Below are 16,960 nucleotides of genomic sequence, written 5' to 3' on the forward strand. Positions count from 1 at the left end.
AAATTCTGTTTTTATTTGCGGCTTATGTATTCACATTCTATATAAGATTGCTGAAGCTGATGCCATAGGTTCATTGATTTGTATAAAATCAGTTAAGTCTGTGCTCTGAGTGCTATAAAACTTCAGGTCAATCTCTGCATTGTTGATTTGGGGATTGTCTTTACCACCTAATCAATGGAACCTTAAATAATTTTTATCTCACGTAATTTTGACTCTGAATGAAAATCTGTGCTTCTGTGCTTTTGTTTCCAAACAAAGCTGCTATCTCCTAATAGGTGGGATATCTACTAATAGGAACCCATCTCCCAGATGCAGTTTTAATTTTTAGTATTGAGTGAATTGGAACAGTTATATGGTTTCACAGTGTATATAGAGTGTTGGCTTGGAGCTTGGAAGATTCTTTTTATGACTTCAAATCTGACCTCAAAACACACATGCATTTACCTTATAACCCTGAACAAGTCATTTAACTCTGCCTCAGTTCCTCATCTATAAAATGAGCTGGAGAAGGAAATGGCATTAACCCCAGCCTCAGAAAAAAAAGAAGGAAATGGCAAACTACTCTATTATCTTTGCCAATAAAAAGTCAAATGGGGTTATGATGAGTTGGACATGTCTAAACAACAGAATAGAATGAAATGGGCAGTGTAGCAAAAAGTTTTTGTTTACTTTTATGTAATATTTTCCCTTGGAAGCATATACACACATGCATACATATGTGCATATATTTATACATATACACACATATATTTCTTGAGGGGGTACTTTCCCTCTTATCTGAATAAATCTTAGTTTCTCTAGTGCTCTAGAGGAAGCTGCATAGCACAATGGATTGAGCTTTATTCTTTGAGTCAAGAAGTTCCAAATTCAAATTTGACTTCAGACACTTATAGTTATGTCACCCTGGGAAAATCATTTAACCTCTGTGTACCTCAGTCTCCGTATCTGTAAAATAGGGATAATAATAGCACCTACCCTCTAGAGTTTGTTGTAAGAATAGAATGACATAGCATTTGTAAAGTGCTTTGCAAATCTTAAAGTGTTATAAGATGCTGGTTATTATTATTTTTTTTAATTTTAGGTTTTCAGGTCTGTAGTTATTTAGGTTTAAATTCACCTTTATAGAGAATTTCATTCAGATGTAATCTCTGATTACTTCATTAGTTACCTTGCCCCTCAATACTAAACTTCAAATGCCACAATTATGGCATGTGGCTAACTCAGCTTTTAGGCTTCGTGAGGATAGAGGAAAGTATGAGAGGGGATTATCTGTAATTCTTTATATCCTGCATAGCATCTAGAGCAAGGTACCTTTAATGTCCCTTTTTCAATAAATACTTGTTTACTGGGAAAATGGTGATTGCAATTCTTTGGGATAGAAGGGATCCTAGAATGATTCCAAGGAAGACAAGACAAGCACTTGGAGGCAAACTGTCCTGTCCATTCAATGGCATAGGGCCGAGATACTCCCTGACTTAAATAAACATCTCTATTTCAGAGTAGACTATTAGAACAAATTGAAGAATTGATGAACTTAAGTAAAGGAATTTTTGAATTACCTCAATTATTTCTGAAGCTTATGTTGAATATAAATTAAATTAAGATAATTTCACATTTTGAAAAAATTGAGACTAAATTGCAAGTTCACTATTGAAATGTTTATTGACATATATATATATCTACCCAGTCAGAAGTTGGCCCATAATACAGTGGTAAGTTGTGATTTCTCAAAGAAGGTTTTAATCCATTCTGTCATGATTAACATTCCTTCTTGTCCAGAGGTTTATCTTTCATGGGTGTAGTTTAGTCTCCCAAGATTTTTGAGTTGGGGGATGGAAGTTGTAGCTTCCCAGGCCCATCTTCGGTAGGACTGAATCCATTCCAGTATATCAACAATGAAATATATCCAATTGTATCACCAGACTTGAGTGGCAGGTTAGAGGATTTTAAAAATTAGCCTCTTAATCAGTTCCTGGAAGCAAATAGAATATTATTTTTATGCAGATTAAAGGACAATTATTTGAAGCCTTTTCAATTGAGGCAAGATTGGTTGGGGAGGCAGTATAGAAGGGGAAAGGAAACCATTTATCAAATGTAGAAGCATTTCTTTTCAACACTTTTCTTTAACCACATTCTAAACATGTTGAAATGTATCTAAGTAGAGTATTATTATAGATATTATGGATTTTCATGGAATAATTGTGTTTTAGTTGTTGTTGCACATTATTAGTGATTTTCATCCCCTGACTTAGGTGACTATACACTACAGTAATTCTCACAATACATTGAAAGCTTGACACTATTCTACATTGACAGATGAGTGTCTCCTCTCAGCATTAATATGGTAGGAGAGGTGGTGGAGTCTGGATCCTGGGGTGCTATCAGAGGAATCATCAGATTGCCTCCTGTTGACTCCAACGTAGAAGAAGGAAGCTCCCTGGTATTACTGGGATTCATATTTGCCAAGGCAGAGGGATCACCCAAGAACTTCTGTCTCATACTGCCTTCAGCTGTCTTTTTAGGGCCAAGGGACATTTTATGGGTTTGGAAAAACCCACCGTTTGGTGCTTCAGTGGTGCTTCCCTCAGTTCTTTGAATTCCCACTGGGTTGGTAGCTTCGAAGACATTATCTGGACCACTGGGAGTTGGGAGCTGGCCTTCGGGGGTTCCCCAGATGGCAGGGTTTCCTCCTGTTTGTCCCGCAGGAAGAGCTGCATCCTGGGTATTAGCATCTATCCTTTCCTGGCCAGTTGGGAGTACCGCTCCAGTACCAAAAGGTTGGATGAGAAGTCCTGTGAAGATCTGTGGGGCCATTGGCTAGGAGAGTGGAAGACAAAGAGAATCTTGAAAAAAAAATGTCAATTTGATTGCACCAGAAAACATTAGCATTTTTGTATGCTCAAGGCTGGGTGACTGGATGGAGTGGGGAGGTGGACGTGGGGGTGGGAGAGGGGTGGGCAGGGGGTGAGGAAGCAAGATACAGAGAAAGCACAAATAAGCCTTTTTGATCAAATTGTGTCTTGCTTACTTAATCCAAATCTGATGTTGATTTCATTGAATTTTCTGTTATTGTTCTACCTCCATCAACAAAACACAATGAAAAAATCTTAGAATTTAGAGACTGAGTTTAGAGACCATGAGTTTGAATGCTACTATTTAGATAATGTTGGGCAAACCACACCTTCTTTGGTTCTCAGTTTCTTCATCTGCAAAATGAGGGCATTGTATTAGATAATGTTCTAGCTCTTAAACTATAATCCAGCTGCTAGAACTTACCTCTCCAAGGTAAGTATCCATTTACTCTGGATTTTTTTTTAAGTATCTATTTATTTACATCTTATCTCTCCCATTAAGAGATCATCTACATCAGGATAGGGTTAATTATTCTTTCTTTCTTTCACTATGCTAAGTTAGCATAGTGAGCCTAGAGTCAAATTTTCCCTTAGACATATATTAGCTGTTTAACCTGGACAAGTCATTTAGCCCTGTTTGTTTCAGCTTCTTAATCTGTAAAATGAGCTGAGGAAGGAAATGGTAGACTATCCCACTATCTTTGTCAAGGAAACCCCAAATGGGATTATGAAGAGTCAGAAATGACTGAAAAAATGACTGAACAACCATACCATTTACCATAGTAATCACCTACTTTGTTTCATGTGCTAACTGCTTGTTGATTAGCTAATTGAACATCTTTTAGGAAAAGGAAATCCATAATTTAGCAGTCTGATTTTGAATAAAAATTATTTTATTTGCCCTTATCAAGCAAGAGGTTATAAGATCACAAGATCATTGATTTTGCGCTAAAACAAATCTCAGGAGTCATCTAATTTAGACCCTTCATTTTATAGATGAGGGAAGTGAAGCCTGAGTAAGTTAAATAACTTGCTTGAAGTCATGCAAGTATTAAGTGTCTAAGATACCTCGTTGTGGAAAACCAATCAGTTAATCAAATAAGTATTTTTTTAGGCATCTACTATGTGCCAAGCATTATACTAATCACTAGGGATACAAAACATCAAATAGTTCCTTCTCTTAAGGAGGTTACATTTACTCTTACATAATATATACATCTACGATTGACTCAGAAATTACAATATATATATAATATAGATATTTATTGTAAATATAAATAAACAATACATATGTATTTATAAATTTAGGTTTAAAAGATTAAATCAAATTAATGGGGAAAATGTGAATTTAAATGAACTGTGTTATCCTCTTCTGTGTTCCTGGGTGGTTTCCTTCTGATGCGTTTTTAAATGGCATTGAAAAATTTGGCTTGAAACAGAAGGATTCCTGGGGATATGGTCACATATACTTTCCTTGATTAACTCAAAAAGCCTTCTACTTTACCCAGTTCTAGTGACCATAGTTAACATAATTTGTCAAATCATGTGTACTGATGCAATCTGTAGAAATGAAGGTGTGTTATGGATGGATTTCCTTTTGAAAGAAGGAATTTCACCCAACATTTTATGTGATTTTCTAGTCAAATATGGCTGAGCTTAGTTTTATGAGGACAGCAGCCTCATCAGCTATGTCCCACTGTGGCAAATTTCAAATAGAGCAGAAAGTATCGGTAGAGTCCATTAAAGGCATGGTATCATTGATCCGAAAAGAAATACCAATTAGCATTTGACCTGCGTCACACTAGAAGCCAGATAAAATGAATGATTGTCATTTTAAAAAATAAATTCCATTATTATGAACAAAAAAATCTGACAAATTTCAGGTCCAAAACCCTCTTTCTTCTCTCTATCGCATAAATATATTTGTCCCCCATCCATTTGCCAGCAGCTAGTGGTGGAGACTGGGATTGGAATTAGGAATTAGGAAGATTTAATTTTCTGAATTAAAATCTGGCCTCAGACACTTACTAGTTGTGTGACTCCAGGCAAGTTACTTAACCCTGTTTGCCTCAATTCCTCATCTGTAAAATGAGTTGGAGTATCTTTGCCAAGAAAAGCCCAAATGGGGTCATGACAAGTTGGACATGACTGAAAACAACTCAATGATAAAAACATTTGCCTCAAGCATCCTTGAGCTACAATGTTTGGCACATAGTATTTGGTTTTATTTGGCTTACATTGGACACAAACTAACCTAGGGTGGACAAATATTTCTTGTAAGCTAGTGTTTGTCCTTTGGAGTATGAATAAAATTGAATAAATTTGGCAATAATGACGTGTTCTATTGAATGAATAGATGGGTGAGTGAATAGATTACCAGTCTCAAAAGAATGCTAGAACAATTATAATTATGCTGATTATTCTATTTTTTTTCTCATGAAGATCTGTGCCAATAGAGTCAATCTTTCTATCAAGGAATACATGTAGTGTTATCAAGGCTTTGCAACAGTTGTTCAGTTTTTCTGCTGGAGTTTTCACTATGTATACTTTTTAGGTACAATTCAAGTAACGTGAGAATTACTTTTGGAGCAGGTTAAGGACATCTAAGTTCAGAGAAAGGATAATTTAACAGGCACACTGAGTTTTGAATGCTGTTTTTGGGATTGACATTCAGGTTCTATTACTTTAAATATGAGACTATAAACATAAAAAAGAATCAATAAAAATAGAAAATTTGAAATATTAGATTTCATTTTTTTTTTTACCAATTCCTCTGAGCTTAGGAAGGCACCCTAAAAACAGAACAGCAAAAGTAAATCATTAGGCATATTTTAATGCAAGTAAGATAAAATACATATGATCTAACATATATTTTCAGACTTTTACAGAGATATTTTCCATCCTCAAAATCTATTCAACTTTTTTTGTTCCTATCACACAACTTATTGTGCCTCTATCCAAATAGTCCAGGAGCACAGATGTACTAATTGAGAAATCCGGGACCAGAAGAGCAAAAAATACTAGGTAGATTAGAATTTCAAGTTTCACTTTGCTTTGCAAATTATATAAATTATAACCTGATGCTGATATAGTATTTTCTATCCTTGTTAAATTCTAATATTGAGAACAAGAATTACAATTCAAAAATAATTCTTGACTGTTTGCATGTTATAGATCATTAGGAGAAACATAGTTTTATGAATATTTCTGAGTAAAATATAATTTAAAGAGCTTAAGTTCAAGGCTTTGGGGGGGCGGGAATATTCCACCAGCCTATTGAGCATTATACATATGCCATTGTAGTATTTGTTTAAAGGGTTGAGGTGCCTTATCAAAGCAACATGAAATTGTATAGATATCTCCATTTGGTTAATTAGAGTAAGGGTGATGACTTTTTAAAACTTCCACCCTATAGCCACAGATATTTTATTTTATCTTTTAAGAATTCACAGTTTCATTCAGTGGTTAGTTCCTACATTGACCCAGATGTCTAGCTCTTCATACCTTATTTAATGGTACTTATGTTGCTATGGCCAAAAACACTTGTTGGTTGATAAGCATCGTCTGATGATGAACTTAGTCAGGTTGGTCCTCAAACTAGAGCTAGTAATTGCTCACATTTAGAAAACATCTTAAGGTTTATAATCCGCTGTACATCTTTTTTTTAAAAAATAGAATATTGGGAGGTATTTGACATTATTATCTCCATTTAATAGGCAAAACACTGAAGATGAAAGAAATAAAATGATTTGTCCAGGATCACACAATTAAGAAATATCTGAGGCAAGATCCCAAATCAGTTCTTCCTGAGTCCATACAATGCACCGCAATCCACCATAGGTACCTAATTGTGTTGATAAATAATTGATCACCAGTCCCTTAATCAAAGACTTTCTGACCTTTGCTCCCTCTCCTACAGAAATTGTGCTCCTACTAGAATAGCTTTTGAGAGCTCTGGCACTTTTATCAGTCTGAGGCACCAGAGTCAGTACTCACTGAAGTGCCTTTGCCCATGTTCTGAGGACCAACACCATCAAGTGTGTAGAAGTTCAGTTATGTCACCATCTGTTAAAATTTTGGAGCCATAACAACTCATAAAGAGTTTGTAAGGAGTTACATTAAAGTTTGGTGAAAGAAAATACTTATATTATAATAGTGATGAGTAACCACAAAATGAAAATAATGAATCCATATTATTTAAGTAAGTTAGAATAAAAATATCCAGACCAATAATAACCCCCACCTCTACTATCCCTTTTAAAGGCAGTTGAGTTTTGAAGTCTAGATGTGAAAAAATGATCATCTTACCGGGGCTCCAATTTGTGCCACAATGACGGGGAGCATCTGAAAAATAAAATGAATAATGCAATAAAATTCAGATTACTTTTATTTTTAAAAGTAAGCTTAAAACCAGAAATTCTAATTTAAAATTAAATTAATTTTGCCTTTTTTGGTATTTTCAGAACTCAATATAGTAACTGGCATATAGAAATTACATCATATACTTGTTGACTTACTAATTTGGAACCTGAGTTTCTCCCCCTCTTCCTTTCTTCCTTTCTGAATGTTGTCCATGAATGTTGCTCATTATTTGCTGTTTCACTATTTGCTTTCATTTTACCCTGTTAGGCTATTTGAAAGGCAGCCACGGTATGAAAGATTTTATTCTTTTCCCCAAAGTTTATTCTCTGATGAAGTTGTTGGCTAGCAAAAGACCTAATCTGTTCAATATACTAACTAATTTATAGACAGAAATAAGAGGAAGAGAAGGAATTTCCTCTTTCAGAGATAAAAGATACAACAAGTATAGCTGGAGACTGAAGCTGTAGGGGGCAAAAGGAGGGAGCTGATTATATTGTCCATAAGTTTTGCAAAAGTATCCAAGATCACGAGGATGACTTTTCTTTCCAATTGTAAAAGGACAGCAATCAAAATGTATTTCACTGGGGGAAAAAGAAAAGCTGCCATTATATATCTCTGAGAGGCTTGGAGTGGTTGGCTTTCCCATGAATATTCCAAATATATAAGCACTGGAGGAGAGGGATGGATAATGTTGGTCAGCATCTTTTTCTTCGTTTTTTTTCTCTCTCTCTTTCTCTCTTTGTCTCTTTGTCTCTTGCTGAGGCAATTGGGGTTAAGTGACTTGCCCAAGGTCACATAACTAGGAAGTGTTAAGTGTCTGAGGTCACATTTGAACTCAGATCCTCCTGACAGGGTGTACTTGTGGTTTACAAGCAAATACTATGTGAATTCTTGTGAGAAATGCTGCAGAGGGGTTTTTTGTTCAGGAATGAGGATTTCTGGGGACTCCTTAACTCTGAGATTCTCTGATTCTGAGAGAGTTCTAATAGATAAGAAATATTTTTGTTTCCAAACTTCTATGCAAACTTTTAAAGAATCCTGAAAAAACATTGCTTTATACTGAAAGAAAGTGCTCTGGGTATAATTTCCTCTCATTCATTAAAAAATGAATTATTGGAGATAAACACAGGACTTACTTGTTGTGGAGACACCTGCTGTGCGATATTTGTATCTGCTAGGGTCATTGGGAGTATCTGGATGCTAGGTACTAGTCCTGTAGCTGGATTTATCTGTAGGATAATAAATTTCATTTACCAAAGGCCCATTTGAAAAATACATGTTCATACAAAACTTGTTTAATGTGACGATTAGATAACTCCCTTCCCTCCCTTCCTCCCTTCTTTTCTTCCCTCCCTCTTTCCCTTCCCTTTCTTTCTTCCTTCCTCTCTCCTTTTCTTCCATCTTCCCTCTTTCCCTTCCCTTCCCTCCTTTTCATCATCCCTTCCTTCCTTCCTCTCTCTGTCCCTTCCTCCCCTTCTCTCCTTCCCTTATTTCTTCCCTCTCTTCTTCCCTCCTTCCCTTTCTCCTTCTCTCCCTCTTTCCTTTTCTTCCTAACTTCCTTTTCTCCCTCTCTCTCTTTCTCCCCCCCCCTCTTTCCCTATCTTACCCAGGCTGAATATGCAATGCCTACTTAATAAGGCCAATCTTGTGACTTAGCAGGGACTACGGTGATGCTTAACATTTAGTTTCTTCTAGATAAAAACCTGATCTACGTATAAATATTTTTTAACAAAAGTTCTTTAGGATTAAGATATTGATTCTTCCAGCCCAGGAGCTTTGTTTAAGTTACTTGTGACTTCCCAGAGGTAAGAGATGAAGGACTAATCCTAACTGGGGAAAGGTTTGTCATATTGAAGATGTAGCATGAATGATGGAGATTGACTTTTAGGTACTATGCCATTTTTAATTGTTGTTGCTTAGAATAGTAATGGCAGTAGCTATGGTGGTAGCAGTAGCAATAATGGTGGCAGCAAAAATGGTAGTTATTATTCATAATCATATATTATTCATATATATGTCTTTGGGGATCTGTGGAGGAGGATGCAACATGGGGGAAAAGGGAAGAATTGTCTAGAGAACAGACTTAACTCTTTCAAGATTCCTTTATGTTACATATTTATTTGAATTGTTGGATATTTTTTCCCTTTTGCATTTTAGCTGTTCTTCTATCTTAATATTTTGAAAAAGAATAGATACACTTAAATCAGTAAAAGAGAACACTTACCAGCTGCATGTCTGTCCCCATTGAAACTATTTGCGACAGTGGTATTTGGCTCAAAGGAGGGAAGAGCTAAAAAGCATGAAAAAGGAAATATGAAAGAAAAAAAAAACTAGTTTCATTATACCTTTAACTATGAATCCTTTCAAATAACCTGTTTTATGTTTTTAGATTAAAAAGAAGAATTTATTCACCAGAATTCTCTTAATAGTGTTATTTCCTGGAAACTTTGTATTAAGAAAAGGATATTGTGGTGTATATGGATGGCTATGAAGAGTTCATGTATCTTCTGAAGATGATAGTTATCATAGTTTTAGATCTGAAAGAGACCTCAGAAACCCCAACTAAATAACTTAACCAACATCTCATAGCTAGTAAATATCTGAGGTGGTATTTGAATCTAGCTGTTTTGAATTCAAATCCTATATCCTTTCCTCTATACTACATTGCCTTTCTTGCTTAATATTTTTCCAGCTGTAATGCTGGAGAAACTGAGGCAAGATAGAGATTGGAGAGTTTTTAATAATTTATTGAAAGGGAGAGATTGTGCTGGGGGCATGATGCCCCCAGGGCTGATGTCCAAAGCATCCAGCAGAGAATGTGAGTTCTCAATGACATATTTATACACAGTAGCTAAACAAAGGTGGGGGGGGGGTCCAAACTCTGGTGAGCAGGAATCTCCAGGCAGGAACCATTAACCCAGTTCTGACAGATTGGGAGTAGGACCATAAATTCTAATAAACTGGGAGTTAAGATGTGTCCAGTTTAGAACCAGGAAGTCTGAAACAATGCCAATTAGGTATCTGAAATAGGACATCTGGAGTCTTATCTTCTGGAAGGTCAGATCTCCACAGCCCTAAATCTCTCAGTTCTAATGGGCAGAAAAGGGGGTTTGCAACCAGGGAAACTGAGGAAGAACAATTTAGGGAAACTGAATCAGAACAATTAGGGAAACTGAGGCAGGACAATAAAAGGGAACTGTGGCACAACACAGCAAACAGTTTATGTAATGGGAAAATAAATGAACAATCAACATGTTATTAAGAGCCTCTAATAGACCTAGATGGTGGGGATTTATGTATAAAGAATAAAATAATCCCTTTTCCTAAGGATTTTGTATTCTAATGGAGTGTTTGTGGAACTAATGCTCATGACAGAATAAAGCCTTGTATGCTGCCTATCTCTGACTATGTGTCTGGAGAATGTGTTTATCTGTTCCCCATACAACTTTGTGGCCATTACACAATGCCATAGAATATAAAGGATGAGAAGGAGAGAAAAAAATAATTCACTGAAGAACAATTATCTTTCATGGGCTCTGATCTGCCATGGTTCCTGCAGTGACTGACTGAAGAGCTTAGCAAGTTGATGTTTTAAACAGTGGGTAAAGGACAAGGGCATTCTTCTGCCAATCAATTGCCAAATGCCCTTCTCCCTTCCTCAGGGAGATTTCACAGTGGGGTAGAAAGGGCAACAGAGGGTTCAAACCTTATTAACACATTCACACCTCACCTTCTCTGTTTCCCATTGCTTTACTTCCTGTGATTATACTATCTTACATTTAAAATTTATCATCATATTTTCTGCAATTACATCATTAACTGGTACCAGTTTTTCTGGTACCAGCTCTCACTTTTACACTTATATGTGCACATATAAGGAGCATTTAAGTTACCTGAGGATGAAAATTGTTCAGTTTGTTTGTTTGTTTGTTTCTCTCTAGTGCTATGCCTGGAACAAAGTTGAACTGAATTGAATTGGCAACATATGCCTCATTCCTCACCTGTAGAACATCATCTCTGCCTGGAATATGATGTGTTTCCCTATTAGTTATCCACTTTTCTCACTTCTATCCACCTTGTGCATGACACCTTGTTTAAACCACCCTGGTCTTTATTTTTTTTAATAGTTTTTATTTACCAGATATATGCACGGGTAATTTTACAACATTGACAATCGCCAAACCTTTTGTTCTAATTTTCCCCTCCCCCCCCACCAGATGGCAGGTTGACTAATACATGTTAAATATTCTAAAGTATAAATTAAATACAATATATGTATACATGTCCAAACAGTTGTTTTACTGTACAAAAAGAATCAACTGGTCTTAACCAGTTACTTTTGGTTTCTTTCTTTGCAAAGCTTGTTATGTTGTTACTATTGTTGAATTGTTTCAGTCATGTCATCCATTTGGGGTTTTCTTGACAGAGACACTATAGTAGTTTGCCATTTCTGTTTCGTTTTACAGATGAGAAAACTGAGGCAAATAGGGTTCAGTGACTTGTCCAGAATCATATAGCTAATATGTGTCTGAAACCAAATTTTAATTCAGAAAGAAAAATCTTTCTGATTCCAGGTTCAGAGCTTTATCCACTATTATCTCCTAGCTACCAGCAAAGGCTACCGTAGTTATTGTATAGATTACTTACCTGGCTTGGCTGCTGTGGAGTGAGTAATGTTGGTTGATCCAGAACCAAATTTGCAGGAGGAAGTCCCACACCAGGATGAAGCTGCTGCTGCAATAATACACATTGAATGAGTCAGCAGAACAACACAATTCAGGTTTTGTTTCTTCTTACATTTAGGGAGAAATGGGGTTTTCTAAATGAACAAATGTGCATATATGCTTTCTGTAGAAAACACATGTGATGGAGCAGTCTTTTAGAATAGGGCATTGGGTATACACAGAAGAATAGAATTAATAACCAAAGAAATACTCAGATGAATAGAGTGTGGGAATACAAACACCTAACCTTAGGAGTCCTTAGCTTTCTCTTCGAGTTGTCTCTATCTCTCCTCTGTCTGTGTACATTTTTCTCTCAATGTCCTTTGTTCAGTAGAGGCAGCTTGTTACTTAGCATTTTTAGGTAGATTGTCTTATTTTCACTGCTTGTCATAAGAATTATTCCAAATAAATGCTGTATCCACAACCACAATAATAAACATCTATTAGCTCTTACTATGTGCCAGGCACAGGGGAGTATATTTACACCAGAAAGAGACATTAAAATAAATTTAGTCCCCCTGTTTTAAAACTGTCCATCATCTTTTTGTCTTTTAGAAATTGGTCAGTGGTGTGGGACAATCAATCATTTGCAACTACATAGTGATTTGAAATCTTATGAAATTCAATTTGTTCTGGGAAGCAAATGTCACAAATTAACTAACTTTCTAGGCTTATATGAGAGCCAATATTACACAATCAACATTCCCCTGGTAAGTCCCCTTCAAATAGTACCTGTGCCTGCTGTTGACCAAAGCCTTGTACTGGATACATTCTCATTAATTGGAGTATCTGGAATAAGGAAGAGTTGCTGAGATTTACCTATTATTTTTCGTCTAAGATTGCAATGCATTTTCCCATATATCTTAATTTCTTTCACATTTTTCTTTTGAGTTGGTGGAAAGGAAACTATTCATATATTGAACTTTATAGTGGGAAAATTAATGTTGTTCATGGTGAAAAGTGGGGTCAGGATTCCTGACTTATAGATCCCTGATACATTTGTTAGACAATGTATATGAACTAAGGCAAGTATTTTTTTAGAGCAGTAAATACCACAGTTTTATTGATTTTTTTAAAGAGTTAATGGAAGTTCCAAGAAAAGTTTTTTTCTTTACACAATTTCTGTCTTTACTGTTGTCTATCAATTGATAGACCTCTTTATTCAAATGTTTCCAGTAACATAATTATTGCCTCAAATACAAGGTCAATGATTAAAGAGAAATAAGTATAAATTAAAATAGACAGTTAAACCTCTGCCTAATCGTAGAATTTTTTTTTGAGGATTCAGAATAAAAGTTATCATACTTCTAAACAACATGAAGAAGCCATGTACACCATAGAAACAATAGTAGTGCCACTAGATTAAAACAAACTTATTATTGGGGAAGTATGTTATATTTTTAAAAAAATCTATCAATTAATCAATAAATCTACAAACAATATTTAATTTCTATTATGTGCTAGTTGCTAGATATTGGAGATACAAAGGAAAAAAATTTTAAGGCAAGTATTTTAAATGTAATGTATTACATTACTAAGCTCATTATCTTTAATACTATATATTCAACAAACTCAAGAGGCTTCTTTTTACCTCAAAGATCAAATATAATTTTTTTTTGTTTAGAGTTCAAAACTCATGGTAATTTGTCTCTTCCCACCTTTCTAGTCTTTTACATTTTATTTTTCATTGTTGTTTAGTTGTTTCAGATTCCTTGTGACCTCATATTAAGATTTTCTTGGAAAAGACAGTGGATAGAATTCGAGATCCAAGTCATTGTTATTGTTCAGTAATTTTTCAGTTGTATATGACTTTGTGACCCCATTTGGGTTTATTTGTTGTTGTTTCTACCAGGAAGATCCCTGAGAAGAGGTAGTCTACCTCTGCTTGAAGACATCCAAAGACAGAACTTTCCACCTTTTGAGGTAGTCCATTCTACTTGGGAATAGCTCTAACTTTCCCTGATATACTTTTAAAATTAATCTCTTTGTAACTTCTACCCATTCCTCATAATTCTGATTCCCTGAGGCTAAACAAAACAGCTCTACTCTTTTTTTAAAAAATGAGTTCTTAACACTATTTTCTCTTCTCTAGACAAAACACACCCAGTGACTTCAACCCATTGTCATATGACACAAATTCAGTGGTCTTTACCAACGTGGTTACCCTCCTCTCAATTCTTCTGATTTGGAATGTTCTTCTAAAACTATAGTGCCTCAAATCAAAATCAACACTGCAATCTCTATGTGGTAGAAACAAAGTTCTCACTCCTCCTATGCAAATTAAGGTATTTTGCCTTTAAAAAGTATTGAATTCATCCTCCAGACTTAGTTCAGTGGTCTAATAGCTTGCCATGATGAACTATTATATAAAATATCCTTGATGAGCCCCAAGCTCTCTCCCAGGTGTGGTAGGCCATCATGGGGAACTCAGGCAAGAATGTTTAATTCAGCTGTATCAGTTGCATTAACTTAATACCTATTCTTGCTGAATATATTTCACCTACTATGACTTAATAAATCTTGATTCATTCTAGAATCTAGAAAGCCCAAACTACCAGGAAATTATCATAAAACATGATTTTAATTCTGTCCAAAAACTTTTGATATGTTGTCATTCATATAATTTCAATGACCTTTATCTTATTAATTCTTTGAATCACCAGTTCTTTAGGATTAAATTATTTAGTCTACATTCTTCAGAACAACCATATCTATCCATGCTCCCTGTATTTTATATATGTGAAGGTGAAGTTTTTTTGTACTTCTGCAAAGTATTTATCCTTACTAGATTTCACCTTTTGCATCCTGTTTTTGTCTCCAGTTTGTTCAACTTTCTAGGCCAGGTTTGAGTAGAGTCATAGCACTGTAGATTTAAATCTGGAAAGGATCTTAGAGATTCCCTTGTGACTTCTCTGAGTAAGATGTGCATATTTCCCTCAAAATATAGCATAATGCATAGCCCCTCAGGAATATATATTTTATACAGTTGGTATCTAATAAATGTTTATTCAGTGAAGGAATGGCCTTATTTGGGGTTTCTACTGCTTCCAAATATCCGTCCTAGCAATCTACCAGTGCCTGAAATTTTATCATAACATTCCATTATTTTTTTTTTGATTGATATATCTCTTATTAAAATGAAATCACTTCTGAAATAACAACACATTGGTCTATTATCTAACATTAGCATTATTCTATGGATTAGTTCATCAACAGTAATCCTAGAAAACATGATTATAAGGGAATTGGACATAGAACCAATAGGTTTTGGTGGAGAAGGGAGAAAATAGATGAGTTTGGTTGTTAAAAGAGGTCTAGCTGCAATGGTAGAGGGAGAGAATGATGGAGGAGACAGTCATGAGGTTGTATGAGAATATATCTATATCTACATAGATATAGATATGACTCTAGCTTGCTATAATGAGAAATCTTGCCATTCAGCTCAAATACCACAAGGTACTTTTTCAAATAAATTTAATAATTCATGATCTGAAAATAATACAATTAAGACAAATTCAATGAAGCGGGAGGGGGAATTAGTTACTACTGTGCTCATATAATGGTGAAAAAGTAAATGTGCCTACTGGACCCTGGGGTAGCAGGAAACAGAATTTATCAAAAGACACAGGCCATGTTCCACATACAATGGTGACTAAGGGATGGACTAGCTCAGTTTTCTTCAAAAGGGTTGTAGCTCTCCTTAAATGCTGCTTAAATTTTGCTTCCCACAAGGGTTAATGCTCAACAACATGCCTTAGCAGTTAACCAAACCAAGTGCAATGCTGGCCTTTGCAAAAGAGCAATGTCCCATAGCCATTGCTTTAGGCCTGATTCCTACTCAGTCATCTTTTTTCAGATTATCCTATGCAGCTTGTTTTGAATGCCTCTGGTTTCTCTTTTCCTGTTACAGAGATTTTCTTCCCCACTATCCCAACAATATAATTGAACCTGTGCCATGTTCCTGAGCTATAGAATTTCATGTCTTTTTTCCCTCTGTTTTTAAAAATAGTGTTTCATTTCCCCCAAAACTTGCAAAGATAATTTTCAGCATTTATCTTTGCAAAACCTTGTGTTCCAATTTTTTCTTCCTTCCTCTTCCTCTCCCTTCTTTTTAGGACAGCAAGCAATTCCATATAGATGAATTTCATCTCAAGGACTCAATGGTCTGTCCAAGCATATAATAATCCAGCTACTCTCAGTACAAGATTCCTCTCCCAAGGTTATATTTACACATAGCAATAACAATGAAAAAAAAAACCCAATATTTCAGTAACAATTGTTATCAAGTATCTATCATTTCTGTCAGTTATTTCTATAGGTAAATCAGTCACATCTTCAGGATTTTTATTCTATTATACCTCTTATGTTTTCTTTTCCAAGTTGGATCAATTAAAAATAAAAATTAGGGAAAAATTATACTTACTGGTAATGATTGAATTGTCCCTAGGAGACAAAAAAGAAGAACTGCTGTTTTCATGTTTCAAATTGGTACCTAAAACCAAAATTAAATTGTTACTATGCATCCTTTATCCTTCTTTCCTTTCAAAATAATATACCATTAAAATACCTCTTATTTTTACTATGAGACAAACCATTTTTACCTCTATGTTCTTCAGCAAAATTGTATAGAAGTAATGAGCTGAGTCCTATTGATTTCCTGAATTTTCTCTCTTTTTGCCCTTCAAGTTGTCATTGGTTGTGGAAGGAATTTAAGCACAATTTCAAGAGACTGGTTTCCAAAAGACCAATCAGGACCCAGCAGTCTATGTGAAATCATTTGGTTTCACCCATTCCCCAACATTTCATTAGGTGGGCTATTAGATGCAGACAGCATGATGTCACCTGGTGTCTGCCAGGTTGAAAAGAGAATGCTTCATGATGTTTGCCTAATTAACCCCAAAAAAGAAAAAAAAAAGACTATGATCTAAGTGTGGCAATGTGTGGGGTTAGAGGTAGTTAGCTTGATATGAAAACTACCTATTCCTCCTTACTTGGCCTCTAAACATTTTATGGAGGAATCAC

At 35.3% G+C, this 16,960-nt stretch overlaps 1 protein-coding gene and 1 long non-coding RNA gene across 3 annotated transcripts; both read right to left on the minus strand.

The window, feature by feature from the left end:
* Positions 1–1,650: 1,650 nt before the first annotated feature.
* Positions 1,651–12,060, minus strand: AMTN (amelotin). Of its 2 annotated transcripts, XM_074273999.1 has the most exons (7): positions 11,862–12,060; positions 9,439–9,504; positions 8,351–8,443; positions 7,161–7,196; positions 5,618–5,644; positions 2,559–2,817; positions 1,651–1,972 (listed from the first exon to the last, which is right to left on the minus strand). In XM_074273999.1, exons 2-7 carry the CDS (start codon positions 9,457–9,459, stop codon positions 1,962–1,964), a joined length of 447 nt encoding a protein of 148 aa, XP_074130100.1. In that variant the 5' UTR covers positions 9,460–9,504; positions 11,862–12,060; the 3' UTR covers positions 1,651–1,961. The 2 variants fall into 2 exon arrangements, with proteins under 2 accessions (XP_074130100.1, XP_074130101.1); XM_074274000.1 differs by lacking the exon at positions 5,618–5,644.
* A 610-nt stretch (positions 12,061–12,670) lies between these two features.
* LOC141546707 (uncharacterized) lies at positions 12,671–16,605 on the minus strand. Its single transcript, XR_012483402.1, has 3 exons — positions 16,540–16,605; positions 16,362–16,430; positions 12,671–12,727 (listed from the first exon to the last, which is right to left on the minus strand). It is a non-coding gene; the product is annotated as an uncharacterized LOC141546707 (long non-coding RNA).
* Positions 16,606–16,960: the final 355 nt, after the last annotated feature.

Source organism: Sminthopsis crassicaudata, chromosome 6 (genome assembly GCF_048593235.1).
Source record: "Sminthopsis crassicaudata isolate SCR6 chromosome 6, ASM4859323v1, whole genome shotgun sequence".
In the NCBI taxonomy this organism is placed as follows: domain Eukaryota; kingdom Metazoa; phylum Chordata; class Mammalia; order Dasyuromorphia; family Dasyuridae; genus Sminthopsis; species Sminthopsis crassicaudata.

What these genes read in the sequence shown, in the direction of transcription:
- AMTN (XM_074273999.1), bottom strand. Translation starts at nt 9,459, where the DNA reads ATGGGGACAGACATGCAGCTG. An exon ending in TGGGGACAGACATGCAGCTG is followed by an intron (nt 8,444 to 9,438) that starts GTAAGTGTTCTC and finishes ATTATCCTACAG; the next exon opens with ATAAATCCAGCTACAGGACT. An exon ending in TGGCACAAATTGGAGCCCCG is followed by an intron (nt 5,645 to 7,160) that starts GTAAGATGATCA and finishes TTCTGTTTTTAG; the next exon opens with GGTGCCTTCCTAAGCTCAGA.